We start from the raw sequence: 26,341 nt of genomic DNA, 5'->3' as shown, positions 1-26,341 counted from the left end.
AAGTAAGCTTCATGACAACTGATAGTGGTTCCGTGTTCTTAAAAACATAATCTTCTTAAGCCAGATGTTGATCGGTGCAGCTAGAGGCTTGTCATGGATAGGTTTGTGGTGATATGCAATAGCATGTTTCACCTGATAGGTTTGCTAAAGGGTTCTGAGCTGGGTTGTTCTGCAGCAGTAGCATCACTGTACAGAGCAATGCAGAGTTCGTGCTTCTGATACAGGCAGCTCTTTGTCTTTGATCTTGAAGATCCTGACCACTAAAATTTCAGATGGGCTTAGAGATGAACAAGTGCCTATATATCAACCTTGCCAAGGCAACTGTTCTTAGCCTGTGAAGAATATGGCAACTTAAGGCAGCTTAACTGAGAGGAAATATGTATATATATATATCTATATATCTTACCTTGTACCTAAGTTAGGATAAAGCATGCAGACTGGCAAGTCAAATGAGCTGTTTGAAAATGGTATTACATACAAGTAGTAAACTAGGTACTTTCCTCCTCATCTTGGCTACCTGAAACAACCTTCTTCCTTCTGGTTAGACTTTGAGCAGCGTCATGATTCTGACAAGAAGCTTAAACTTCATGTCATACTGCAAATTAATGCATTTGTGTGTTGGCAGTCCTCAAAAAATTATCAACAAATGTGGATTGTTTCAGTGCAAACTAGGAAAGTATCTACTGCTTCATCTACTACTTTCTCTGGGCAACCCTTTTTCCTCAAACCTCTCTCCTCTCTGGGTTTTCTTTGCAGGTGTTCCGCAAGGATCTCATTAGTGCCATGAAACTACCGGATTCTCACCATGTGAACCCCGATGAATATTATGTCTTTGCGGACACGTGGAAACAGGAATGGGAGAAAGGAGTCCAAGTTCCAGCCAGTCCAGAAACGATTCCGCAGCCATCTCTCAGGTAACAGCAATTAGACATAGAGCGTGTGTGCAGAGCGTCAACTCGGAGAAGTTGGTCTGTCAAAAAGTGGTGGTCTAAATGCAGTTGGCATTTACTTGTTGTTATAATTCAGTCTCGAATGCAGTAGCTTCCAAGCTTGCTTTTAAACCAAATAAACCGATTTGGAAAACATTTCTGTGGCATTTCAGATCTGGTTCTGTTGCATACAACAAGTATCTGCGTTTAAAGTTTAAAAAGGGGATTTATTTTTTCCTGAGTCATGTGGATAAAACTTTTCTCATTTGAGTGTGGGAAGTTAAACATAAACCCAAATCTTGTGTTGTTTTCATGTTACTTGTAAGGCTTCCCTATATAAAGTAAGGTGAAGCCACTCAGTAGTAATAACTGATACCTGATAAAGCTACTCACTTGTTTGTGTAATGTAATTTTTGTTTCTGTTGCCAAAGTTTTAATTCTTTCTGCTTTCTCTTCCTACTGGTAATAGCTGGTAAGCATTATACATGCTCAGTGATCTCAGTTTCAGGAGATAGATCTTTCATCCTCTCACACCGTACTTAGACCAGGAAAACATAACAGTGTAGTCCTGCAACACTTCCTGGTAGAAGAAGTGTTGTAACATGGAAGTATTCATGCCAGGGTGGGCTTTGAGACAAAAATAGATGAAATGTCCAGTGCAAGTGCTTGTGGCAGCATAATCTAATTTCCACTGAGGCTATTATCAGTACCAAGTTGCTAAAATAAATATATTGCATCTCATACCAGCAATATTACATTAGAGGAAAAAATTGCTATAGATTTGGCTGGACCAGAGAACAGAAAATCTCATGAGAACAAGAAAAAAAGTAAGCGATGTGAAGGTGTGGAGAAGAGTGGCAGAAGAACATAGTGCTAACATTGAAAACACACATTGTCCAGTTAGAATTATGTGGGATACTGCTTGACTTTTGCCTGCTCCCTCTTTCTTCCTCTTGCCTTGTTTCCCACAGCTTTTCTCTTCTCCTGGTTCTGGGGAGGGCTAGCTGTGGAAGGCATGCAGAGCTTCTCATGCATGGCACCGTTCCATGCGGTATCTCCCTGGCTTCCTTTCACATGCAGGGCCTCTTGAACTAAATGCAGAGAAAGGTTGACTTTATCTAGCTGGGGTCAGTCTCTCCATTCCCATAGGCTAACGTACTAGGCAAACACCAAGTTTTATCTCACAAAATAATTGAAAGGTTGAAAACACTAGGTTTTTTTTGTTGTTTTTTTTTCCCTTACTTCCTGGATGATTTTTAGCTGTTTTTCCACTGTACATTTTTACTTGGCAACAAAATCGTTCTTGCAGAACAAAAATAATACTTATGTAGCATGGATAAAGTGTCATTTGTAAAACAGTGGTAGACTGTTTAACCTGAATGAAGAGCAAGCATCTCCCTCTTCCCTCCCCCACCACCCGCAGCAGAATAAATCAAGCTTATCCTGAGAAAGCTGGTGTCTTGAAGATCATCAGTTGACAAGATCGTAGGGAGTTTTGTGCATGATACTTTCTGTGCATTTCAAGAACATTCATATTCCAGTAGCATTTCTTAAATTGAAAATATTATGCACAAGCTTGCATTTTAAAAACGATTCTGTATACATAGCAAACCTTAATATATTTTATGTGAAGAGATGACATTTACAGAATCCTGTCTACCCATTCTGGCTTCGCTTACAGGCTAGCTTAAAGTGTGTGAAATGCTATTGATAACAAATATTTTATGTCTTTCAAGGCTGAGTCTTAAAAAGCTGTAGCCAACTTTGTGTTTCCTTTTTCCCTTACGTAGGGTTGTCGCAGAAAAGGTGAAAGAGGTACTGTATACACGACCCAGGAAGTATATCCACTGCTCCAGCCAAGAGCCTACAGAACCAGGTTACATCAACATTTTGGAATTGGCAGAATCTGTGTGTCGCTATGACTTGGATGATATGGACATCTTTTGGCTCCAGGAACTAAACGAAGAGCTTACTGAAATGGGTAATTCACAACACATTCTGGTTTTTAAAGCAGCAGTTAATTTCTGTTGGGAGGTTTCTTAAAGATCTTTGAGCACTGAATGGAAATGCTAACAAAAATGAAATAATGGCAAAGCTATAGAATGTTGAAAATGAATTGCTAGCTCAGTTAGTGTTTTCTTTTGCCTTTTGTGCCTTAAAACTTCTTCACATCCAAAATTATGTGCAACTTCTGCAGACTGACACACGAGGGAAAAAGCCAACACCAGGTGGAATTAGTTTTAGGACTTTAAAAGTTAAAAATTTTGCATAGGAAAAACAGATGTTTCCATTTTTAAAAATAGAGCATATTATTGCTGCAAAATAGAGTTGTGAGGAGCTATAACATGCCTTTTTCTTAAAGGAGTAATTAGGTTTTGCTGCTGGATTAGCCAAGCTGTGATAGGATAGCCTGTTTGACTGACATTCTTCCATGGGTGAGTGCAGGTTCTTGATGAAGAACAGGTAGAAAAAAGAGTTAATTGACATCTCCTGAATCTGCTATTCATGAAGAAGGAAGGACTAATTGGGATGAGTTAATTGGTGGTGGCATTGGCTGTGGCAGCTATGAAATAGTGGAGACTGAGATCTTGAGGGCAGCAAAGAGAGAAAGTAGCTTCTGGTCCTGGACTTAGGAGAACAATCTTCTGCTTATCTGGGGAACTGCTGGGTTGGATAGGCTGCTGCAAGGCAGCTCTGAAGGGTGAAATTGCTGGATAGAGTTAGCAAAACTTTAAGGACAATCTCTTCCAAGCCCAAGAATGATCGTCCAGGCATTCAGGAAAACAAATAGATGTGTCAGGAGACCAACGTGGTAAAGGAGGGAGCTCATGACTGAGCTCCACAGCCAAATGATGTACGTTAAAGGCAGATGTGAGGACAGGCCTCCTAGTCATATTGGGTGCTGTTTTCAAAACCAAAGCTCTTCTGGGGCTGGAGTCTCTATGCATCCAGAGATTTTCAAGATCTGACTAAAGATGTTACTGAGCAACCTAATCTGGATTCAGTGCTGATCCTGCTTGGAGTAGGGAGTGGGACTGAATCCCTCTGAGGTCCATACCTGCCTGAATTATTCTGATTCTTTATATAAGAGGAGTGAAAAAATATCCTGGCATTAAAGAAAACAGTTTAATAATAGACACTTTATATCAACAATCATTTATCTTTTCCATCTCATTGTTTATCAGTTGTAACAAGAAATCAATATTAGTACATGTATTCTTGTACATAATCTAGCAGTTACAGTGGTGTTAGCCTCTGGTATCAGTGCTGCATGGATGTCCCAACCTTTGCTAGTCTAAGTAAATTTTGTACAATAGGAGATGGCAGCATTTGTGACTGATGTTTTTCAGGGGATGTGACTTTGAGATTTCTTGTAGCTGTGAACATTGTAGAGTTTCTAAGGGTGTCTCTACAGCTGCAAGCTAAGGGATCAATCTCAAAACAAATCCTTTCAAGTAGATCTGCTTACACTGCATTTTATTAGTGGTAAGTGGGTATAGCAGGCATAGTGTTCAAGTAAATGGGTGCCATGGATTGCTAACAGTGCATTTATTTACTGTTTTATAAAAAAAATGGATATGAGCTCCTTTCGTATCCATTGTGCTGGCCGCTCAAGGACTGATGGCAACTTTTATATCTTCATAACATTTAAAGTGTACTTGGTAAGTTTTATTTGCTAAGGGATTTGTCTTCAGAATAAAGAACATTGTGTATGATGTTGAGTCATCAGTGTTTCCTAGAATGATGGAGTTGGAGGCAGACTTGCATGAGAGAAGCAAGAAGTTATAGAAGCTGCTGACTTTCATGCTGTAGTGCTTTTTTCAACATGTAGTCTTATGTACAACTCAAACTTTTACTCCAGTAGTAGTTCTATTTGTATTTATGAGGTAGAGGTAATATTAGCAAGCGAGCTGGAAAAGAGGTTCATTTATTTTTGATGTAAGTAATGTTTGTACTGCAGTAGTTGCTAGAAGTTGTCCTGTTTTTCTGCCTCTCAGACTTGGTCAGAGGCATCTGAGTGTCTTCTGTTTCCCTTTTCCCTATTCTGCACTGTAGGATGCGGGCCCCTGGATGAAAACACGATGGAAAAAACTATTGAAGTGCTGGAGCGACACTGTCATGAGAATATGAACCACGCTATTGAGACTGAAGAAGGTCTGGGTATAGAGTACGATGAAGATGTCATCTGTGACGTGTGCCGCTCTCCTGACAGTGAAGATGGGAACGATATGGTGTTTTGTGACAAGTGTAATATCTGCGTCCATCAGGTCAGTGCCTGCAGAAGTATTGACGCTGCCCTGTCTTTCTTTACCTTGGCAAGTGTGGAATTTGAATCAGTATTAATTTGGAGGCCTTTGTGATTCTCTGGATACGAAAGGTGATGTAGAATACCAAGGTCAAGTTTTGTACTCTGAGAATTACAGCAGATAAGTGGCTGAGCATAGTCTGTGTAGTCTAGCTGTAACGTGAAGTGTTGTCTGGACTTGCAAGTACAATCATAAACAGTTCCCCTCCACATCCTTAGTAAACCTGCATTTGTAAATAAACAGGCCAGAGGATGCTGGCAGCAGCCTATATGTTAAAAGATCATTTGTTTTGCAGCTGGGGCATTTCTCTCATTAGTTGACTGGTTAATTGGCTCCAAATTTAGCCACTTGAAACCATGTGTTTAGATGCGTTAACAGACTGATTTTTTTAGAGGGCACGAGCACCTGCAAGAGCTGTGCTCTCAGTCTGAATGCTGCTCATGATTGTGGTGTTTCATATGTAGGCAGGTCTTCGCACAGGCTGAGCTCAGCCTCATCAGGCAGAGGTGTCCTCATAACTAAAGTGGATTTGAGCCCTGTGGTTTCTAGTGCATCCTGTTTGAGAAGGAATTTTACAGCTGGGCTGTTGGCTCCAGAGGCAGCCCCTGCTTGTGCCCCTTGAAAATAGGAGGAATTTGCAGCACAAGGCTTGGGGTTGCCTGCAGAGCTGGAGCTGGTGGCCTGCTGCTTTCTAACTCTGCCTCTTCCCCAGCCACAGGATCTGGACCTGCTCTGCAGAAGCTGGGCTGGAGCTAATCCTAACAAAGCATAGCAGCAAACAACCAACCAAAAATATTTATCAGTTCAGGTTTAATTCTGGATGGGCTCTAGTTCACCAAGCAGCCTCGGGTCTGTTTGTCAGAACACCACTTGGAGATGCAGAGGAGTGTGTGAGGTTTCCTCCCTCGCAGTGCCCTCTCATGCTGGCTCAGATTGCTAAATTACTGGTTTTGTAGTCTAGACCACCTCCACTTATTAGCTGGATTGAATTAGGAAGTGTTGTATGTCCATTTCCAGCCTCCTAAAAGTGTTCTTTTGGTGTAGTGCCACTTGAACTCAATGATCTCTAGAAGTCCCTTCCAAACCTTGCAGTTGGTAATATAAAGTGTTGATGAGAATGTACCATTTAGCAGGAAATAAAAATCTTTTGTAAAATTTAGATTACAGCTCCCCCTGTTGGGCCTTTGCAACAGTCAAACGTGAAAATAACACTTGGGTTAGTCTGACTTGATGCTTTCATAATGCAGGATTTCATTCAGGGAACTCACTCTCCCTCTCAGCATAGCATGATTGGACATCTCTTCACATTAAGTACCAAGACCCTATAACCAGAAGGCTGGGAAAGCGAGCATTGGGAATTTGTACTAGATTTGAATCTAAGAGACTGGGTTATACCTAATAATCTTCTGTCAAGGCTTTCAGTGTTCCTGTTCCCTGGTATGTGTTGGGAATGGTGTTATTTCCTTTGAAATCTGCTTTACTGGTAAAGCTGTTACTGGGGGCAGCTGAGTGGAGTTGCACCTTGGTAACCAATGGTTTCAAATATGGTCAGCTTGAATACGTGTGTCCATGCAGCAGGATGTGTCTAGTGCAGGTATAGTTAGCCATTAAGAACTGCTAGGAACCTGAACCTGAACGTAAGTTTCATTTTTATCTTCAAACTTAGTAAAAGTTAATAAATCTCTCAGTTTCTAAGAGGCCTCAGGGAAACAGGCATAAAAAGCAGAACCTCATGATTTCGGAATATACTGTAGTAATTTTTGAGGCAATATTATATATAAATATTTGAAGTCACAAACGGTTCTCAGAACTGTAACCACAAAAGTAATCTAATGTCACAGGAGAGAATCTTCAAACAGTTCTTATCACTTCACATCTGAATAGAATAACATTAGAGCATAAAGTTGTTAACAGTAGAAGACTATGAGCTTAAAGAGATGCCTGTTTTTTGCTTCAGAAACATAAAAAGACACTGAATGCAAAGGTGAAGGTTGTAACACCAGTGTTCAGTTACAATGGCTGTTTCATACAGAAACAAATAACACCAAGACATGTTTTAAAAATAAACTGGCATGAAAAGGCTTGTTTTAATAGGTTGTCAATCTCTTTGATCACCTGACTCCTTTTAAGGAAAAGAAATTAGAGAAAGATTAAGTAAAGGGCAAACTGTGCTTTTAGGATTTGTAAGCTTCATGCCGTATGAGAATTAATCTTTGGATGTCAAATATTATCAGTGCAATGATCTCAATCCCTGTGCTCTTCCAAGGCGTGCTATGGAATCTTGAAAGTCCCTGAAGGGAGCTGGCTGTGCCGCACCTGTGTTCTGGGAATACATCCTCAGTGCCTCCTGTGTCCAAAACGAGGAGGTGCAATGAAAGCCACCAGGACAGGGACCAAGTGGGCACATGTGAGCTGTGCTCTCTGGATTCCAGAGGTAAAGCTGAATTTCTGTCTCATTCTTTTGTATTCTAATCTCCTTTCTCTGCCTTCTCAGTGTTCCTTCCTCTACCTTTTCACATTCTCATGATGTAAGGTATCTGCATGGGTGTTATTCTGGTGAGTCTGCAGGATCTGTTGAAGAGATCTGGAGAGAGTCCAGCTCATGTTCATTAATTAATTAATCTCTTTGTCCTTCCCCATTTACTGAGCAGTCTCTTCATGGTGTCATGAGATCTGAGTGACCTGCTGGAAAGGTTTAGTGATGTAAGCCAGTGATCACTGCACAACTGCAGCATCCTTGTCTCCCTTAGTTCTTGATCAGTTTGTGTGCTCTCAGTTAGGTATATAATTTGCACTGAATATGTCCTTTTTGTTTTTTCTTTTTTTTTCTTCTTTTTTTTTGAGACAAAAAGCCAGGCATATTTTATGATACGTATCAAACATCATCATTGGATGATATATATGCACATAACAGCAGGGTTGAAACTAGATGATCATTGTGGTCCTTTTCAACCCAGGCCATTCTATGATGTATTGGATGGATTCTAAGATGGGGAGATGTTTGTAGACAAGTTCTTTGCACTAAAATGAGACATTTTCCTGAACAGTGGAGAGATGAGGCTTTTTTCTTCTGTGTTATATTTTTTAAGAATGACTATTCAGATTGATGCTTGTGTTCATATATAGAGCTTAATGACGAAACTTTACATTTCCTCCATTTAGAATCAGATTTAGCATCATTTATAATTCTGTAAATTGAAATAGTCATTCAGGTATAGAGGACGTGTGTGTTTAATTTTGTACTCAGAATGATATTTGTGCTTTCCTTCTGGTAAGATCCGTAGATCCCTTAGAGTGAATGGCGTAGTGTGAGGTTGCAGCCTCATCTGTTGGCACCATGACATTGCTGGGTGCCTTATTCCCAAACCTTCTGCTCTCAAGCAGCCAGGCCTTGCATTTGCAAAAGTTCACAAAGAAGATGTCAAGATTCTGGATGGCTTTTTAATATGGCAGCCTGTTGCGGTGCACAACTCCTAGCTCTGTGCCAGGCATATATCTGATTATCAGTGGGCTTATCTTTGCAGTTCTGCTTTCCCTTCAGGCCAGCTTGTAGATCTGGTGTCTCACCCACCTTTAGGGAGAAAGGAGCAGAGGAAAAAAACAAAACAAAACAAAAAAAGATTAAAATGAATAAATAAAAGTCTCCTGCCTTCTCCTCATGCACTCCTAAAGTGCCTTGTCTGGAAGCTGTCCTAGCTCTGAGCAGACTGGTTTCCCTAAGAGGTTCTTTCTGCATGTGGTTGCCTTGATGTTCTCCCCAGCAGGAGATGAACTGGCAGGTTTGGAAAGCAGCTGACCATGGGACAGGGAGCACCTGCTGCTTCTTACCTGCCCACCTCCCTCCGGCTGAGGCAGAGCAGCCAGCAGAGTTGCCCAGGTGGGAGAGCTTGAATCCAGCTGCTCCCACAGCCCAGTCAATGGCTCCAGGCCTCAGGCACCTCCTCCTCTCTGTGCCCATGCCAAGTGTGTCAGGCATAGCAAGGAGGTGGCACCTGCCAGGAGAAGTGGGAAATGCCTCTTGGATCCGTTCAGCCTCTTCTTCTGCACCTGGTGCTTTTAAAAACAAAATGAACTACAGTTCCGTCACCAGAGAAGCCTGGCTTTTTTTTGAGAATCTCCGCTAAAACAGTGGGTTCTTATGTGGAGAGACACCATGGCTTTATGTGCTCTGGGAGACTAGAAAGGGACAGAGTTTTCAAGACCTTGAAATACTTTATGGAAGAATGTTTACTCCCTTGGAACACCCCACAAAGAAACAAATAATAAAGTCACTGCCACTTCCCCCACTACACCCCTAGCAAAATGGAGCAAGGCAGAGTGCAGAGGAAAATGGGCCGTCCTCATGTTTGTGGTAAAAGATCCAAGAGGGACTTGAGTGAGTTCATAAATACAGGCTAGCACTGTTGTAGGCAGTTGCACCAGGTATTTCCCATCACCAATATATTCAGCACCCTCTTAGAATGCTTTGTTTTGTTCTGTTTCTTCCCTGCCTCCCTCTCCTCGTGAGCTAATGGTGTGGGAAGGCTGTCTTGACCCTCAGTGAGTTTGGGACATTTGAAGGTTTTTACAAAGCGTACTCATTGTTGATTTTTATCCTTTTTATTCTTCTGCCAGCATTGTCTGTTAGTGTAAACGTGTCTCTTCTTCTGTGATTTCTTAAAAGATATTCTTGGAAAAAAGGGAGAGACTTTGACATCAGAAAATTTACGTTGTTTTGAAATTCATTTCTCTGCCTTAGATGACGGATGGCAGATACGTCTTCCCTTGGTCGGTGCGTTGTTGGCTGAAGCAGATAGTAATTTTTCCTTGCTACAGCTGCAGAACTATCAAATGACCGCCTTCGGCCGCTGCTGTGAGTGGCTGTGCTCCAGCTGCTGGGGTGCCTCCCCAGCCACTGGTGCGGATCACTGCCCACTAACACACAGCTGCTGGTGGCAGGCCATCAGTGGAGCAGCAGATAGCAGGGTGACAACAGAGATGTCAGCTCTGTGCGTAAATTGGAGGGAGCAGGCTTCAACAGCCCGCTGTTCTCACTCTCTCCCACTGTTACTTCTTCAGAGTATGGCAGACAAAATGTAACCGGACACAACACGGAGAAATGACAGAGAAGCTGTGTGTTAAGGCAGGCGGTCATTTCTATCTCGGGATGGGAGGTTTTGGGAAGTGGAAAGGTTGGCTTCTGTGCTCTCTGGATCCCTCATGAACAGTGAAATTCAAACAGGCTTTGCTTTGACTCCTCTCTTTGAACGTTAGAAACATGCAGGCGGCAGGAGGCCAGTATAAATAAACTGCACCTGACTCCAAGCACCTCTTTGTGTTTTTACAAAGTGGAGTAACATAAACAGGCAGCATTGCAAGCTGAATGGGCAATATTTCTAACATAAATATTTCTGGAGAAGGAGCAGGGAGAGGATGAAAAGGGGCAAAGAGTGACAAGAAGAGTATGTGTGAGTTCCAACTCCTGCTGGTATGCACAGTGAAAAGCTGGTGCAACTGCCTACAGAAAAAATCACTGACATTTCAGGTTACTTTTTGAAAGGTATATAGGCAACATGGAAACTGATGCAACCCCATAATTCCCAAGGGAAATCTTGCCTACTGGTCTAGTAAATGAAACAAGATTTGTGGTCAATGTTTGTACAATGTTATTTTAGAAGTACCTGTGCAGCTTGTAACCAGCTCTGTTCTTAGCAGGGTCAAGTTGGATTGGTCAATTTGGAAGCAGAAAAGCTACCTTTGCCATTTAAGAGTGCTGAACCTGAATTTGTGGAACCATTCAAGAGTTTCAAGGACAGCTTTGTCTCTTTCCCGCTGATTTATAGGAAGTCCTCAACAAATGAAATTATTCTTCATCTCTACCTGATGAGGACACTGCATACTGCCTGCCCATTTTTTAGGTGCAAAGTCCTGTTGTTTTTCCCCAAGAATTTTTCTGACTCTGGTTTTGGCCAAAGAGAAGGCTGAGTGCAGCTGCTACGGGCCTCCTGGACGCTGTAGATCAGAGACGGGTGCACACAATTGTCACTGGGCTCAATAGGAATGCCATACAACACTGGCTGACCTTGGCATTGCAGAAAATATGGCTTGGTTTAAGTTATATAACAAATCTTATTGGAGTCAATTTTTGTCATTGGTTTACAAACTACTAATCAACCTCTTAAAATGCAAAAATAATGGATGGAGTAATCTCTTGCAAAGCTTTCTTTCTCACCTACTTGTCTGTTGTTCAAAACAGTGAAAAAGATAGGAAAGAGAGAGAGAGTGTCAAAAATACTCAGTTTGGGAGTAGCAACTTGGACTTTCAGACTTGCTAAAGTTGGCATTGCTATCTCTGGCAATGCCTGCCTCACAGAGGAGGTCTGGTGAAACAAAGTTTTTCTTCATCGGGGATTAAGCAGGTTTTAAAATTAATGTGTGCATCAGGTGATAGCTGAAGTACCTTTGCAAAGAGGCCCCTATCCCACCAGTGGCAAAACAGGTGAACTGTCAGTAAGAAGCGTGGAGCTCTTTGTAGCTGGACGAATCGCCGTATTTCTGTTTCAGGCAGGTAGCCCTCCCTAGTGTACAACCACTGTATTCAAAAGATTTTTGATCTTTATGTAAGCATCCAAAATCCAAGCTTCTGGAAACTGGCATCCTTGGGGCAGAGCAGTTATCTCACCGAAGTCTTCTGCCACGTGCCATTTGGTTACTGACCCACTTCTGCATGTTGATCACTCAGAGCTGACTAATTTTGTTCTGCCCTTGGGTAAATCCTATTGCTCAGGAGCATCTTGGGGATGACTAAGGAGATAATTTTCATCTGTTTTGGTGTCCAAGTTATAGAGGACAGTCTTAGTTTCCCAATATGGGCAAATATTGGCTGATAAATTTTTATCAGAGTGAGTAGATGGACAGAATTGAAAGGGAATAAACTTTGCTATCACTTGCTGCAGTCTCTTAAATGGTTCATAACAAGGCATGCTGTAGCTGCCTAAAACGTTCTGGAAAATGACGACTTCTAGCCGCCAGGTTAAACTAATTGCATTCCACAATATTGTTTTGTTCATGTGGAATCTCCTCAAGTCACTTGTTATGAAGTATGAGCACACAGAGATCTCTGAATGAGATAAATGGCGGTCATACTCGCAGCCGTACTTCTGGTATTAGCGAAGAGCTTGTTTTTATTGCCTTGATAACTGCTTTCCATGCTGTTTTTTATTTTCAGGTTAGTATTGCTTGCCCAGAAAGGATGGAGCCGATCACAAAGGTCTCTCACATTCCACCAAGTCGATGGGCTTTAGTGTGTAGTTTATGCAAACTGAAAACCGGTGCTTGCATTCAGGTACGTACTTGTCTTCCTGTGACTCTTGAGTCTGCAAGATGGGGACTTTAAGGTTTTTGAACTTTATTCAGTGAAGACAACTGTTGGATAGCTCCCTATCCATATCACTGTGGCTGCTAACAAATTGGTTCCCTAAGCAGTCTAGCATAGAGAGTGAGAAGTTTCTATCAATTGCCTTCCTTTGAATGAGGCTGAGATGCATTAAGTTGGATCAGAAATCCACCAATTGGATCAGAAATCACTGAATGCTGTTCACAGATGAAAAAATAACAAATCATGTGATTCTGACTTAGAAATATCAGCTGACTTCTTCAGGGTACTTAAATTTGGTTTTGTAGGGACGAAGTTTCATGTAATTATGTTTTTTTCCTAGTTTGTGACTACCCTTAGTGACTTTCTTGTTTCATGTCTTTCATTTGTAGTGTTCAGTGAAAAGCTGCATCACTGCCTTTCATGTCACCTGTGCCTTTGAGCATAGCTTAGAGATGAAGACTATCCTGGATGATGGGGATGAGGTCAAATTCAAGTCATACTGTCTAAAGCACAGCAAGAACAAACAGAATTCGCTGCCTGATGTTGATGAACATCCCAAGAGCATAACAGATCAGAAGCAAACAGAGAGTGAGAAAACCAGTTTGCGAGCCCAGAAACTCCGGGAGCTGGAAGAAGAGTTTTACTCACTGGTTAAAGTGGAGGATGTTGCAGCAGAACTGGGCCTCCCTAAACTTGCTGTAGACTTCATCTACAATTACTGGAAACTAAAGCGAAAAAGTAACTTTAACAAACCTTTGTTTCCTCCCAAGGAGGATGAAGAAAATGGCTTGGTGCAGCCAAAAGAAGATAGCATTCATACTCGCATGAGGATGTTCATGCATTTGAGGCAGGACCTAGAGAGGGTAAGAGTTTAACTGGCAAAAACGATGTGCAAGTGAGCAGCAGCTTTGTCCAAACAAAAGTGGGGATGAGAGAAGCGCAGGGAGATGATTTATGAAATAATAATGATAAAAAGGTAAGGGCTTGAACTCCGTTCTGGTGGTACGCTGCATGTTGCAGAGACTTTCAGGAGCTGTCCCTTTTCAGTTCAGTGAGAGATCCACTGTGAGCACCACGCTTCCTGCCTTGCTTAGCGGATTCTCCTTTATATAATGTAACTGTTTCCATGCACAATGGACGCACTTGAGCACTGACTCTTTGATTTCAATGTGAATTGAATTTGCCTAGGTAAAGCACCAAGTATTCTTTGGTGAGTGTGATTTAACATTTTTAGGAATTCTGCAAAAACTTGAAACAGACCTTCTCGCCCTCATAGTTAAAGGGCAATTAGGTGAAGTCCTGGGTTAACTACTGTAGAGGCTTTTTGGTTTCACACATGAAGAAGAATGCTGGCTTGTGCTCAGACGGCTTCCCGTGGCACCTGATTCAGGCCCCTTACTCACCTCCTTTCTTTGACAGCGTGCTGTTGTCAGCTAGCCCTAGGTAAGGGAAGGCTGAATCACATCTCATGCTCTTAAATTGGACACTTTCCCTGCACGTAGCTGCCCAGGATGCTACAGTTAGTTAGCTGTTGGAAAACAACCCACCAGGTCTAGCACTGCCTGTGGCTTTGCTGAGTAAAGTAAAAGGGAAATGATCTTTTTACCAGTATTCAGCTTGGCTCTTTACCAGATTATCAGCTAGCCAGCATTCAGAAAAGATGGGAGTCCTTGAGCAAAATCCGGAGCAGGAATTTGTTCCCTACCTAAATCTGTTATGTATGTATATTCTTTACATACATAACATGCTTTGAATGGAAGGTTTGTTTTTGGTTTTTTTTGTCTGCTTTCTCAATAAAGCATTTCAAGCTTTTCCTTTTTGTTCGAAGAGTAGTTGTTTTATATCTGACTGTGTTGAAATGGATGAGTTTACTTTGAGTGGAGGGACTAGGTAGTTTGAAATCTATCTCAAAGTTTCTGAATTTCCCACACCGTAAGATTTCCAATTCAGATATGTCTTTAGGTGAAAATTAATTTGGGAATCTTGGAATTTCCTTTCTGGGGAGAGAGGCTTCGGTTTCTGAGCAGCTCAAGTTAAGTGTTGGGGGGAAGTACACATGGCAAGTATCTTTCAGCCAGCTGCTGTGCTGCTTCTGTGTTCTGCAGGCTCTTTCAGGTCTGTATCACAACTTTCTTCATCTCTTCCTATTTTCGTTACGCTAGGTGGAAATATTGCTATTAACTCCAACAGTGAAAGCAGAAATATGTGCAGAATTGCAATGGAGTCTGAAAATAAACTGCTGAATGAATCAACAAAAATGTGTAAAATGCACAAGAAGCTGCAGTGTTCTTTTAGGGGTGATTTACACGTTAATTCCAGACGTGTAAACGTAAAGTCCAGGCGTGCCAGCTCTATTGAGTAGCTTTGTTAAAAGTATTACTTTCCAATGTAACAGTAATCCTAGGAGAAACGAACAAATTTAGCTGTTAAAAATCATTCTGTGAAACATTTTGCAATGAAATTCTGGGAGAACTGAGTATTGACTACAGCAAGATCCCCAGCAATAATGTGTGGTGGAAGTAGGCTTCAAACAAACAAGCTGTACAGATCATGTGCTTTTCCTTTGACTGGAATTTTGTGTTCCTTTTCTGTTCTTCATGAAGAATGTATGAAAATACATTCTGCTGTCTCATCAGGGCATTCAGCAAACTGGCAATTAAAAAAAAAATGCAGGATTTGTTTTATATTCATAGTTACATCTGTTCAGTAACATTCATGAGGTGTTTGCCAAGGGATTTTGCTCACAATGTTTCTATAATTATGCTGTTGAGCCAATGTTTTTTCTAAGTCAGGATTTATTTTTTTTTTAATTTTATACTGAGTGTTATTTCTTTTGCAGGTAAGAAATCTCTGCTACATGGTAAGCAGGAGAGAGAAACTGAAACTGTCTCACAGTAAAGTACATGAACAGGTCTTCAATTTGCAAGTTCAGCTCATTAATCAGGAAATTGCTGCAGGTAATCATATGAATGTAAAATATTTATAAGTTACAACAAACTGAAAAAAAAGCTCCCATTAAATTTCTGCTTAGTGTTTTAATGTTTGACAGCTGCCTTTAAAAACTTTCTTTGGATATACCATTTATTAATTTAGCAACATCCACAAACACTGATCTTTTAAAATCTTGAGTTGGATCTCTTCTTACTCCATAGATGCTGCTGCCATATGCCAGTTAGTTTCCAATTACTGTGGCATCCAGGAAGCAGAAACAAACTGATGGAGATCTCTAGGTTTTTGCTTCGCTGGCCGCTGTTTCATGCTGCTGTTTGCCCATAGCAAGCTCTACTCTCCAACTGAGAAGTTTTTTGCTTGCTGTAGTTAATTTCTTCCGGCAGAAGAGAAGAGTGACTGATAGGAATTGCTGTTCTCATGTTGCCTTGAGTACTTGATGAGCATTACGGAGGGGCATTTCTTAGCTTGTGGTCTGCAGTTACTAAACTTCCTTCAAAAAGAGTTTAAGCACTCTTGTTTCTAACAGTGAATAGTAACTGCTTTGTACCAAAACAAACTCCGCCCTTAATTTTTATTAAATCTGTGTCCTGAAATGAGGAACACAACTTTGGGTGGTCCTATGCAGAGCCAGGAGCTGGACCCAGTGATTCTTATGGGACCCTTCCAATTTGGGATATTTTATGATTTGGAAAGAGAAAGAGTATATATTACAGTGCCATTTATTTTTTTTTTAATAGGAAGGTAATTGCTTCTGCAGCGTGAAATAGAAATCTTGATGTTTGTTCAAGATACTTATTGTGATTTCCATAACCTTCTTAAAGCGAAAGCTTCGTGTTTTTTCACTACTCTTGAATAATGGATAAGTTTTGTTGGCACTGACAGGTTTTTGTTTGTTTTTTTAACTGTTTTCGATGAGACCAGGACACACCCTCACTCAGACGGTGATGACACACTGGAACAGGTTGCCCAAGGAGGCTGTGGATGCCCCGTCCCTGGAGGCATTCAAGGCCAGGCTGGATGTGGCTCTGGGCAGCCTGGTCTGGTGGTTGGTGACCCTGCACAGAGCAGGGGGGTTGAAATTCGATGATCATTGTGGTCCTTTTCAACCCAGGCCATTCTGTTGACTCTACAATACTTGGTGGAAGCAGCAGTACTCTAAAGCACTTTGGTTCTGTGTAATGAGATTTTATTAGAAATGTCTACTAAGACAAAGCCAAGTGCTTTTTAAAGCTCATTAGAATGTTTTGATAGCTATTTTGCAGTGGTGATGCAAGTGTATTATATCACAGTGACTAATATATTGGAGTGAAAAGAGTTTTAAAACAGAGAATTTTATAAAACAAAGCAGAGAACTGAACTAAGTCCAAAGTGCAACTCAGCTTGAAGCATTGTTTTTTCTCTATCCAAAGCTGGATGTGAGCTTTTTATAATTCTGTTGGAACTACTTCAGTCACATCTCAAAACTGCTTCAATTCACTGGCTTAAAGTCCCATGAAAGGGGACGTTATTGTTTTTAATCCAAATTCTAAAATGCGTACCTAAATGCTGAGCTGGTAAGTGATACGGAGCTGTTTTCAGTTGCCTGACTTCTCTTTAATGTCCTAACATAATTTCACAGTAACTGTTTGCAAACGCTTCTTGTTGAATGACCTTCTCATAGTCTGTAAAACCCTACAGGTAAAGAAGCGATTACCTCTTTTTTGAAAGTCTTCTCATCTCCTGCTTCCTCATCTTTTTCTCACACAGGCCATACCCTGACAAGTGCACTAGAGAACACACTGTTCTACCCACCTCCCAGGATCACCCTGAAGTTAAAAATGCCCAAATCAGCACTAGGAGATTGCAAAAATAACTCGCTGAAGCCAGGCAACAGACCGCTCTCTCCTGACAACAACAGCACTGTTTACAGCAAAAGGAGCGTGCCGATGTCAAAGGAAGCATTTGAAATCAAAGCCAAATCTTACCCCAGGTATCAGCACGACACCAGAAGTAATGGGTTGCTTGTGACAGGAGGGATCGGCAAGCCTCGTGGTGAGGTGAAGGACTCCGGTCTTGTGCAGGTGCCAGAGTTCCACCGGGGTCAACCATCAGGGAAGCCTCTGGCACTGCAGGCTGCTCTGCACGGACAGTCCTCCATCGGGAATGGGCGGCTGCAGCAGGATGGCTCGCGGCTGGTGGCCAAATCCAATGGGCTGATGGGCAGGACTGGCGACGTGAGCCAGAGGGACAGCTCCAGCCAGACGCCCTTTGAACAGGAGTCTGTGCTGACGGCTCATTTGGCCAGCCAGAGCGGCTTTAGAAAATCCACCATCGAACACTTTAGCCGGTCCTTTAAGGAGGCCACTAACAGTCTGGTGAGGACAACGGAAGATTTGCGGTGCTGTGAGAAGCCAACGAGAAGGCTCACAGCAAAAGAACGCTTGTGGAGCAAGCAGACGCTTGAAGGAGCTCCGTACCAGGACAATGATGGCTACTGTCCCGACTTGGAGCTGAGTGACTCTGAAGCAGAAAGCGATGAAAATAAAGAGCAAATGAGGTTAAGAAGGAGTAGCTCGGAGAGAGAAAGCCCAAGTAAGGACTTTGGAAGAGAGTGTCACAATAGAAACAAAAAGAATATGATTTCTCACAGTTCGGTACAAAGGTGATTAGAAGCCCCCACGGGGTAACTCAGCCTTTGTGTATTCTGGTGTACCAGTGCAAAGCTCAGCATCCACAGGTTCCAGAAAACAGCACAGGAGCTACGTTAGGAAGAACTGCAGTGGGAGATGGGAAGGGGAGTGAAATCAGAGTAGTTCTGTTCAACTGTGAATTGGCTTGCAGCCTTTGCAAGGTTAACCGAGCTATTGCAAAGCCACGAAGAAATTATGGGTTCTATTAGAGTTGAACATCTGGGAAAGCATGAAGCGGTTGATCCTTACGTAAATTCAGGAAACTGCTTCCTCCTTGCCAGCACGTGCGCGAGGCCAGATGTCCACCTCATGTCAGTCTTGTGGTGGACAGGCATTAGAGAAGTCCTTGCATTGCTCTGGCGTGTTGCAAGGAACCGCGAATGGAGACACTGAAACCGCATTCTTACGGCACCTGCAGCGCGGCTCTGATCCAGCAAGGCACTTTAGGTACGTGTTAGAGCTACTCCTGTGCTGAGTCCCGCTGATTTCTCCCAGAACTCAGGGCTCAGCTCCCCAGGCACGTACCGGCATGCTCTGCTGGATCAGGCCCAAGCGACTACTAAGTGACGGTCCCCTGCCATCCTGCGGGGGGGCTCCAGCCGCAGGGGTGCCTGCAGGCTCCTTGTGGAAGTTGGAGCAGGTGTCGCTGGAGCTGCCAAACTTGCTGACCTCTGTTGTGCCCTTGCTCCCCGCTCCTGCTGAGGGTTGTGTTTCTCTTCACAATAATTTGCTGATTTTGTAAATATACAACTTGTAGTACTTCAGTTTTTTTTTAATCTCTGTACATAGCTGCTTGTTGTGGGATGCACTTGTAAATATTTTACCCAGCTAACAAGTACAGATGGCTAATTTTGTGGATAGTGTTTACAAAAGTAGATGTACTACTTCAAAGAAAAATGCTATTTGACACTTACATTTAGGCAATCACCAGTGATGCCAGGTTCCTCTTGAAATTGAGTTTTCACGTACAGAGGTATTTGTACCTGGTGTTTTTAAAATAAGCTGAATTAGAAATGATTTTGTCCGAATTTTTTACGTAGGCACAAATTTTCAACCCTAGCTGCCTAAATGTGGGCTTAAGAGTCCTGCTTCTGGCATCTAGGACTGTAAAATTTTAGCCAGTCATCATCTGGAGTATGTTTTTTATTGCTGAAAACTTATTGCTTCCATTAAGCTGCTTTTCAACCTCTGGATCAGTTGCTGTTTCCCAAACTAAAGCTTTTTGCATGTGCTTTAAAGCCAGTTGTTAACTGGTGTTTAAATTTCAACCGGTGTGGAGGAGGTGAGAAGCAAGGGGAAACCCCTTCTGGCTTGTTTATGTGATCCGGGATTTTTTTTGTTTGAATAGAGACAAATTTCTCCTTTTCCAGGCAAAACTACTGCACTGTTCCCAGCCGTGCTGCACGTTCCAGCCATCTGCAGCACCCTCTGTCCCTAGAGAGCTCATTTTGTCTAGGAAGGTTCACACCCCGCGTAAAGATGACTATGCAGAACCCAAACAACAGCTTGCTTTCCTTTATCATCTTAATTTATTGCTTAGGAAATTACAGCAACATTTTCAGATTTGGTTTAACCTTTGAAATCTCTCTACTCGCAATAGGACTAGCAGGTCAAGGCTGGAGGACTTTTCTGTAGTGAAATAACAATAAAAAAAATACAACCCAGTATAGTTGGCAATTCTAATCTATTTGCTTCATGCATCTTATTTTTTTTCTTTTTTCCCTCCCACTTCTTGATTTTATGTATATTTGTGTAATTTGTCTTTCTAGAGCTGTATCTTCAAAATTATTTCTTTTGGTGTAAATATACAGTAGCATTTTAGGTTTCGCCATGTTTTATTTTAAAGGGAAATGCTTTGCGTTCTAAGCCATGGGCCGTTCAGAATAAGGAAACAGATGTCTGTTCATTTGTGTTCCAGTTCTGATTCTCTTAAGTTCTCCTTCGATATTTATTAGCAATCCTCTTCCTGGTCACGAAATTCCACACAGCTTGCACTGGGAGGCGAGCAAAGTGTTCATGTCATTTTGTGGCCAGCAGCGTGTGGAGGAGGTGAGGAAAATGGTGCTTCAGCAAAACTCAGTGTTTCTGCTCTTCTGGGGTTATTCATTCCTGGGCAACGGTTTTGCTAATTTTTACGTGATTTTAATAGATATATGAAGGAGCCCTTGGTTGTGTAGTTCTCAAGTATTGTTCCCAAAGTGCATTTGCTAGTTTTTATTGTGTGTTCGGTGGCTAACTGTTTGAAGTATTACCTCTTAACCTTATTTGTTGATTTTTTTTTATTTTTTTTTTTGTGTTTTTGCATTTTGTTTTATATATATAAATATATATATATATATTCAATTTTCCAAGATGGACTCGGTCTTTTTCAGATGTCCCCTTTTTACAAGTACTTTTTCATTAAATTATGAAACTGCTAACAGTATTTTCATTTGTTGTGATTTATTTAGGGCTTCACTCTCCGTGTCCATAGGTTATTAAACTCATCAGTCCAACAGCAGCGCCGCATCCATCAGGAGTAAATCATTTCCACTTGAGCTTGTAACACTTTAACAAGCCAAAACGTGAAGGAAAACTTTTTCCCTTCAGCCTGCCCCCCAAAAAGTAGCTGAGCGCTGATGTGCTGTACTTAGCAAATAGTCCATGCCTGGCTTTGGTTTCTGCCTAGCCCAGCAAATGTGACAGACCATTTGCTGCACTGGTCTCACTTTTTTGTCTGTCTGCTCATGTTTTGGTATGTCTGCTTCTCTTGGTTGTACAAATTAAGTTATAGAGAGGGATCTGAGGCCTGGCTGCCTGCCTCTTCCCTGTACACTCTCACACATGCACAAATAACGGCTGGTGCTGTACAAGGAACAGATCGGCACGAGCCCCTTCCCGGGCTGCTGCTGTGTGTGGGTTTTGCTCGATGTACTGCTGTAGTTCCCCCTCCTCACACAGGCCGATGCTATGCTGTACCATGCTGCTTGACCAAAGCTGCTGCTGCCCCAGGGCTGGGGAGAAAGCAGGAAAGGAGGCAGCTAAAGCAAGGATGGAGAGCGAACAGCTGTGCAACCCCGACAGCATCCTTCCTGCCCAGGAGGGACGGGGACAGGGTGTGTGTGTGCCTGAGGCCATGGTGAAGTGAGACAGGAGCAGGGCAGTGAACTATGTGTGTGTGAGTGGATGTACTAACTGCAGCTGGAGTGGGACAGCTGGAACAGGGCACTGAGTCCCACGGCTGGGAAGAAAACCAAATGGAAGAAGGAAAAGGGGAATGAAGGTGCGTACAGAGGAGAGGAAAAGAACAGCAGTAGGAAGACACCATGAGTGACAGAATGTCAGCTGATTTTTAGGACAAAGATTTCTTCCCTGAAGGTGTGCTTGCTGGTTCCAGCAAGGGGCTGCCTTTTAGTGGCTTTTTGACTGGTGGCCTCTCATCTCTTTGAAAGTACAGTCCGGTTGTCCCTGGGATGTGGGAAAGACAGACAAAGAAGGGCATGGGTATTGCCATTTGTTTCCTTTTTGAACAGCTGCTGCTGGTTTGCAGTCATTAGAAATGAGAATTCCGACAGCCATGACAATCTGGTTACTTGTTGATGGTAACTTGGGCCAAACTCTCCCAAACATAAGCAGGGCCTTCATGGTGATTCCCAGCACCACTGTCTCTGGATTTGTCTTTGCCTAAAGAGAAAACACTTTCCAACTGTAACTGGTGCTTTGGCTCTGCCATTACATGCATCCTTGGTATAACATTCCCTTTGCATCATGAATCCCAAACCATACAAGGAGAAATGACAAATGCTTGACTATTAAAAACAACCTTTAAAGTTCACACTTGGTTTTGATGTCATATCTCACTGCCACCATGGGTGATGCCCAGCCATGCAGGCTGTGTGGCAGAGGTGGCAGAGCAAGAAGGGTGCGCAGTACCTGAATTACTAAATGTACCTATGTGAACTGAGATTAACATGACAAGCCAGTCATCATGATCGGTGTGAACTGAGACCTATGATGGGTATAACACTGCAGGGAATTGACACATCTATTGGGAAAACACTCATTTGATGTGAATTAATGAGTAAGAGGAAGCTCCTTGCACAATCTGGGAGCTAGGCATGCAAGGGAAAAGTACTGGCAAAGGGCAGAGAGGAGGAACAATGGGGTGGCTTAGTACTGCTGCTTTAGGGATATGTGAAGACTTGCAGGGTCCTGGGTTCTGGTTCTGCTTCTTAATCTTCCTTTATGCCAGCACCATGGCACAGCAAACCTTGGCACCTTCTAAGGTGCAATTCTGCAGCATTGCCCACTAGTCTGGGCCATCCCCAACAGGCTGGACAGGGCTCTGAGCACCCTGATGTAGCTGTATGTGTCCCCGTTCACTGCAGGGGAATTCAACTTGATGACCTTCAAAGGTTCCTTCCAAACCCAACGATTTCTGTGGTTCTATCCTGGAATAACTGCACCGGAGCTCCACTCCACTCCAGCAAGTGGACTCTTCTTCAGTGATAGGGCAGAACTAGACTGCTGGGACAGACAGCAAGCACAGTTTCTTGAAGCAAAACTATTTTTTTCCTCTAAAAATTACATAGCAGTTGTTTTCAAATAGCAGATGTGCATGCATGTGTTTCTAAAGATAATTCCTTCACATGTAGCTTGGGTAAATTTATATTGCTGTGTAAGGAGAAGCAGCCTTAGGTATTTGCCCATTAATTTCTCTGCCTCTATGAGTAAAGCTTCCAGATAATCTCTTTCTCCAGCAGGCCTCTCATGGCTGGGGCTGTGTCCTAGATCCACCTTGCCCTGCCTTTCTGCCTTTTGTTTGGGGCTGTTGTTCTCCCAGAGCCCTGAAGCTGGTATCTGTTTTGGCTGGGCTGCCTTATCTGAGGCATTGTTCTAAATCTGCTAGGCTTGCTAATGACACCTTTATGGCTTCTTTTTACCCTGCCATCCTCAAGACATTTTTTCCAGTCTCTTGTTTTCCCCCAGGTGCTGCCCCACCTGCCTTCATCCTGGAGATGAGCACTGGGCACTGCGACAGGCATTCCTTTACAGGGTGCCCTAATGGCTACAGAGGTGTTCTTCCAGCCAGACTGGTGGGCCCATGACCTCAGGAGGAATTCCAAACCTAATACAACAGCAATGCATAAAAGATGTCTTCAGGAAACTTTCTGGTCGTCCAAAAGCCTTTGAGCCTGTGGCCGACATCAAGACGCCGCTCCTCATATTTGCCGAGGCCTCGGTAACCACAGGGAGTCTGCTGGGGATGGCACTTAGGAAAAGAGAATGTGTTGTGTGCCACTTGGGAAAATGGTGTTGGCTCCAGAAACGTAGGGATGAGATAGCTGAGGGGAGAAATCATTCCCATGGGCACCTGCTGCCATCTGATCAGTTGGGTCTGGGCGCATTCCTCCATGGCTCCACCTCTCTTATCTCCTGGGGTGGTGCTTCCCAGCATCACTGATAAGTTAGGCTCCATTTGCATCTGGATGGATGAGCCAGACAGCTCCACTCCTCCAGCTGATGGCTCAGCATTGTTCTGCTATCTCTGAAAGGGCACAGGCTTACCTTCTGTCCCCTGGTCTCCCCTGGCCAAAATAAGACTAAAGGTGGAGAAATGGGTAGGCCAGGTGATGCAAGTCATCGTTTACATGGGTCACAGGCAGCTAGTCCGGAAAACAGACTTCTCTCAAATTGTCTGATTGAATGCACTGAATTAAACTCAGAGCAGTTGTCCCAAACCTGCAGTTAATTTGAGGTTTGCTTCTGACTTGGGCCTGAAGAAGGGCTTGTGTGCCTGAGAGCTGCGAACACTGAAGGCACTGTTACTGATACTGCCGCCATTGTGGCTGTAATTCTGCAGCTGCCACAGGACGTATCAATGATCTTTCTTTTTCCCAAGGCAAGCAAAATGCAAATCCAGGCCACACGGGGTACAAAGAGCAGGAAAGCAAGGCATTAGGAAACATTTCTTGGCCATGCTCCATTGGAAGAATGCTCACCCTTTCTGAGGCACCCTGTTCCTCACTGGCGGAGCGGAGAGCTGGGGAGGCCCGGCCTGACACTCGAGCTTTGTGAGGTGGCTGGGATGGCAGGAACTAGTGCTAGCAGGTGCTGTGCTGACATAGGAGCCGGGAGGCACATGTGGCAGTGTGAGCGGTGTTTGAGAAACCATCTGCAGCGAGAGGGGACAAACCGTGTGCTCGGTTATAGCACTCCATTCTGCGATGCTTTTACTTGGGTTTATGCTCAGTACACAAGAAACGATGCTTAAAGAAGCCTGCCCAATAAATCTTAATAAGTAAAGGGTACCTTTGATAGTTCTGTGACAGAAACTGGTCTTCTAGGGCTAAATGCTTTGATACAACTTCATGGTAACTTGGTGCAATCCTTTTTAGAAAAGATCTCCCCCATTTAGGACTCCTAATCCATTCTGCGTTCACTTCCTTGACAGCGTGCTAGCAAGGTGTGTTAGACTTGAGATACCATATGAAATAATCAGCGGGCACAAGTTTGCTGCTTACCAGCCTTGTGCTGCCTTCTCTCAAGGAGGCAAAGCAGGTAAATGCTGAGCTTTGGCAAATGTTCAAATCATGTGAGCGCTTACAGACATGGTTGTGATCACCCAGAGCAGTACATGGCTATGAGCTCTCAGCATGCTCACCTACCTGCTGCTTGCTGACAGATGAAAGCTTGATCCAGGCAGGAAAGCTCATTCCATGAATTATGTTTGGCTGAAAACAAACATGTGGCAATGTCCACTTCTCATCTTGCTTTCCCCAGCTATATACTAAGAAAAGTAAATAAAGAAAAGACAGAGATGGCTTTACAAATGAAGAAACAGCAGGGTTGGGCTCATGAAAAAGAAGAAAGAACTGCAGCCTCTCAGGAAGCTGCACATGCAAGAACTGCTTTCTTTTTACAAGCCTTGAAGTTGTCTACCACCCTCTCTTGTTGGGTGGGGCTACTTTTTCCCCTTGTGGGATCTCTATGCCTTGTGCTATTAGTGGTTGTGATGATGCACCACTCCCATGCAGCTGGATTACAGTGAGTGCAAGGAGCCCTACCAGGTGCAGCAACAGCGGGCTCACCAAGCACCTCTGAGCCACTGGCTGGTGAGAAGCCACAGGGGTGCTGTGTGCCCCCTAGCACTCATCGTGTGGTAAACATTGTGGTTGCAGTGCAGCAGTGGGAAGTGGCCAGCTCCTTTGGCATCTCTCTTCCACTCCTGCTAAACCTGAGGCCAAGTCAGTCTTCATGAAGTCACTCATGAGTGAATGAAGCCACAAATTCCTCGGTTTTGTCTTTCAGCAAGCCTGGGTTAGCAATTACAGAAAAGTCAAAGGAGCACTGTGCCACATAACTAGAGGTCTAAGTTCAAAATATTTGATGCTTTGGCAGAAGGGAGAATTGGTGTTGTAACCTGGAGCGTGCATCATCTGTTAATTTTCACCCAAGGTGTGTGTCAATACACAGCCTGTTTAAATGTTCTCTAACCACGCTGGCAAAGGCTGAGGTCAGTGAGGAGCACAGAGGCTCGCTAGTGGGGCAGGGCTGTGAGCATCTCCTGCTGGCAAAGGCAGTGAGCTGTTGATTGGCCATGCACCCAATGGCCTCACTTGTGTGCACCTGGAGAGCAGCACACATGGCTGAGCTTTGTGAAAAGCAACAGCTGAGTTTCAACTTACCTCTGTACTTGGTACTGGTGAGGCTTCACCTTGAGTACTGTGCTCAGTTTTAGGCCTTTCACTACAAGAAAGACATCAAGACCTTGGAGAGTATCCAGAGAAGGGTAATGAAGCTGTGAGCAGTCTGGAGCACAAGTCTTATGGGCTAAAGGAACTGGGATTGTTCAGTCTGGAGAAGAGGAGGCTCAGGGGAGACCTTATCACTGTCCACAACTACCTGAAGGGAGGTTGTAATGAGATGGGAGTTGGCCTCTTGAACCAGGTAACAGCAATAGGGTGAGAGGTGAGAGAGAATGATGGCCTCAGATTGTGCCAGGGGAGATTCAGGTTGGATAATGAGAAAATTTTCATCTAAGAAGAGTGGTGAGGTAGATGGTGCAGGGAGGTGGTGCAGCCACTGTCCCTGAGGGTGCTGAAGAGCCGTGTGGGTATGGCACTGAGGGACGTGCTCAGTGGGCAT

At 43.3% G+C, this 26,341-nt stretch overlaps 1 protein-coding gene across 10 annotated transcripts in view; it reads left to right on the top strand.

Moving 5' to 3' along the window:
• JADE3 (jade family PHD finger 3) overlaps positions 1-20,649 on the top strand; it is a 64,896-nt gene extending 44,247 nt beyond the window's left edge. For 5 of the 10 annotated variants that reach the window (XM_048934442.1, XM_048934436.1, XM_048934433.1 and 2 more), the window contains 8 exons: positions 757-914; positions 2,720-2,910; positions 4,986-5,197; positions 7,503-7,670; positions 12,444-12,560; positions 12,983-13,456; positions 15,433-15,550; positions 17,292-20,649. In XM_048934442.1, the coding sequence (XP_048790399.1) occupies positions 757-914; positions 2,720-2,910; positions 4,986-5,197; positions 7,503-7,670; positions 12,444-12,560; positions 12,983-13,456; positions 15,433-15,550; positions 17,292-18,190 (2,337 nt within the window). In that variant the 3' untranslated portion in view covers positions 18,191-20,649. The remainder of the gene's footprint in view (positions 1-756; positions 915-2,719; positions 2,911-4,985; positions 5,198-7,502; positions 7,671-12,443; positions 12,561-12,982; positions 13,457-15,432; positions 15,551-17,291) is intronic. The other 5 variants (XM_048934440.1, XM_048934437.1, XM_048934438.1 and 2 more) reach the window with 1 other exon arrangement.
• The last annotated feature ends 5,692 nt before the right edge of the window (positions 20,650-26,341 follow it).

This window comes from Lagopus muta, chromosome 1, assembly GCF_023343835.1.
Source record: "Lagopus muta isolate bLagMut1 chromosome 1, bLagMut1 primary, whole genome shotgun sequence".
Lineage (NCBI taxonomy): Eukaryota > Metazoa > Chordata > Aves > Galliformes > Phasianidae > Lagopus > Lagopus muta.
The sequence above is the reverse complement of the archived record's forward strand: the minus strand, read 5'-3'. Positions and strand labels throughout refer to the sequence as shown.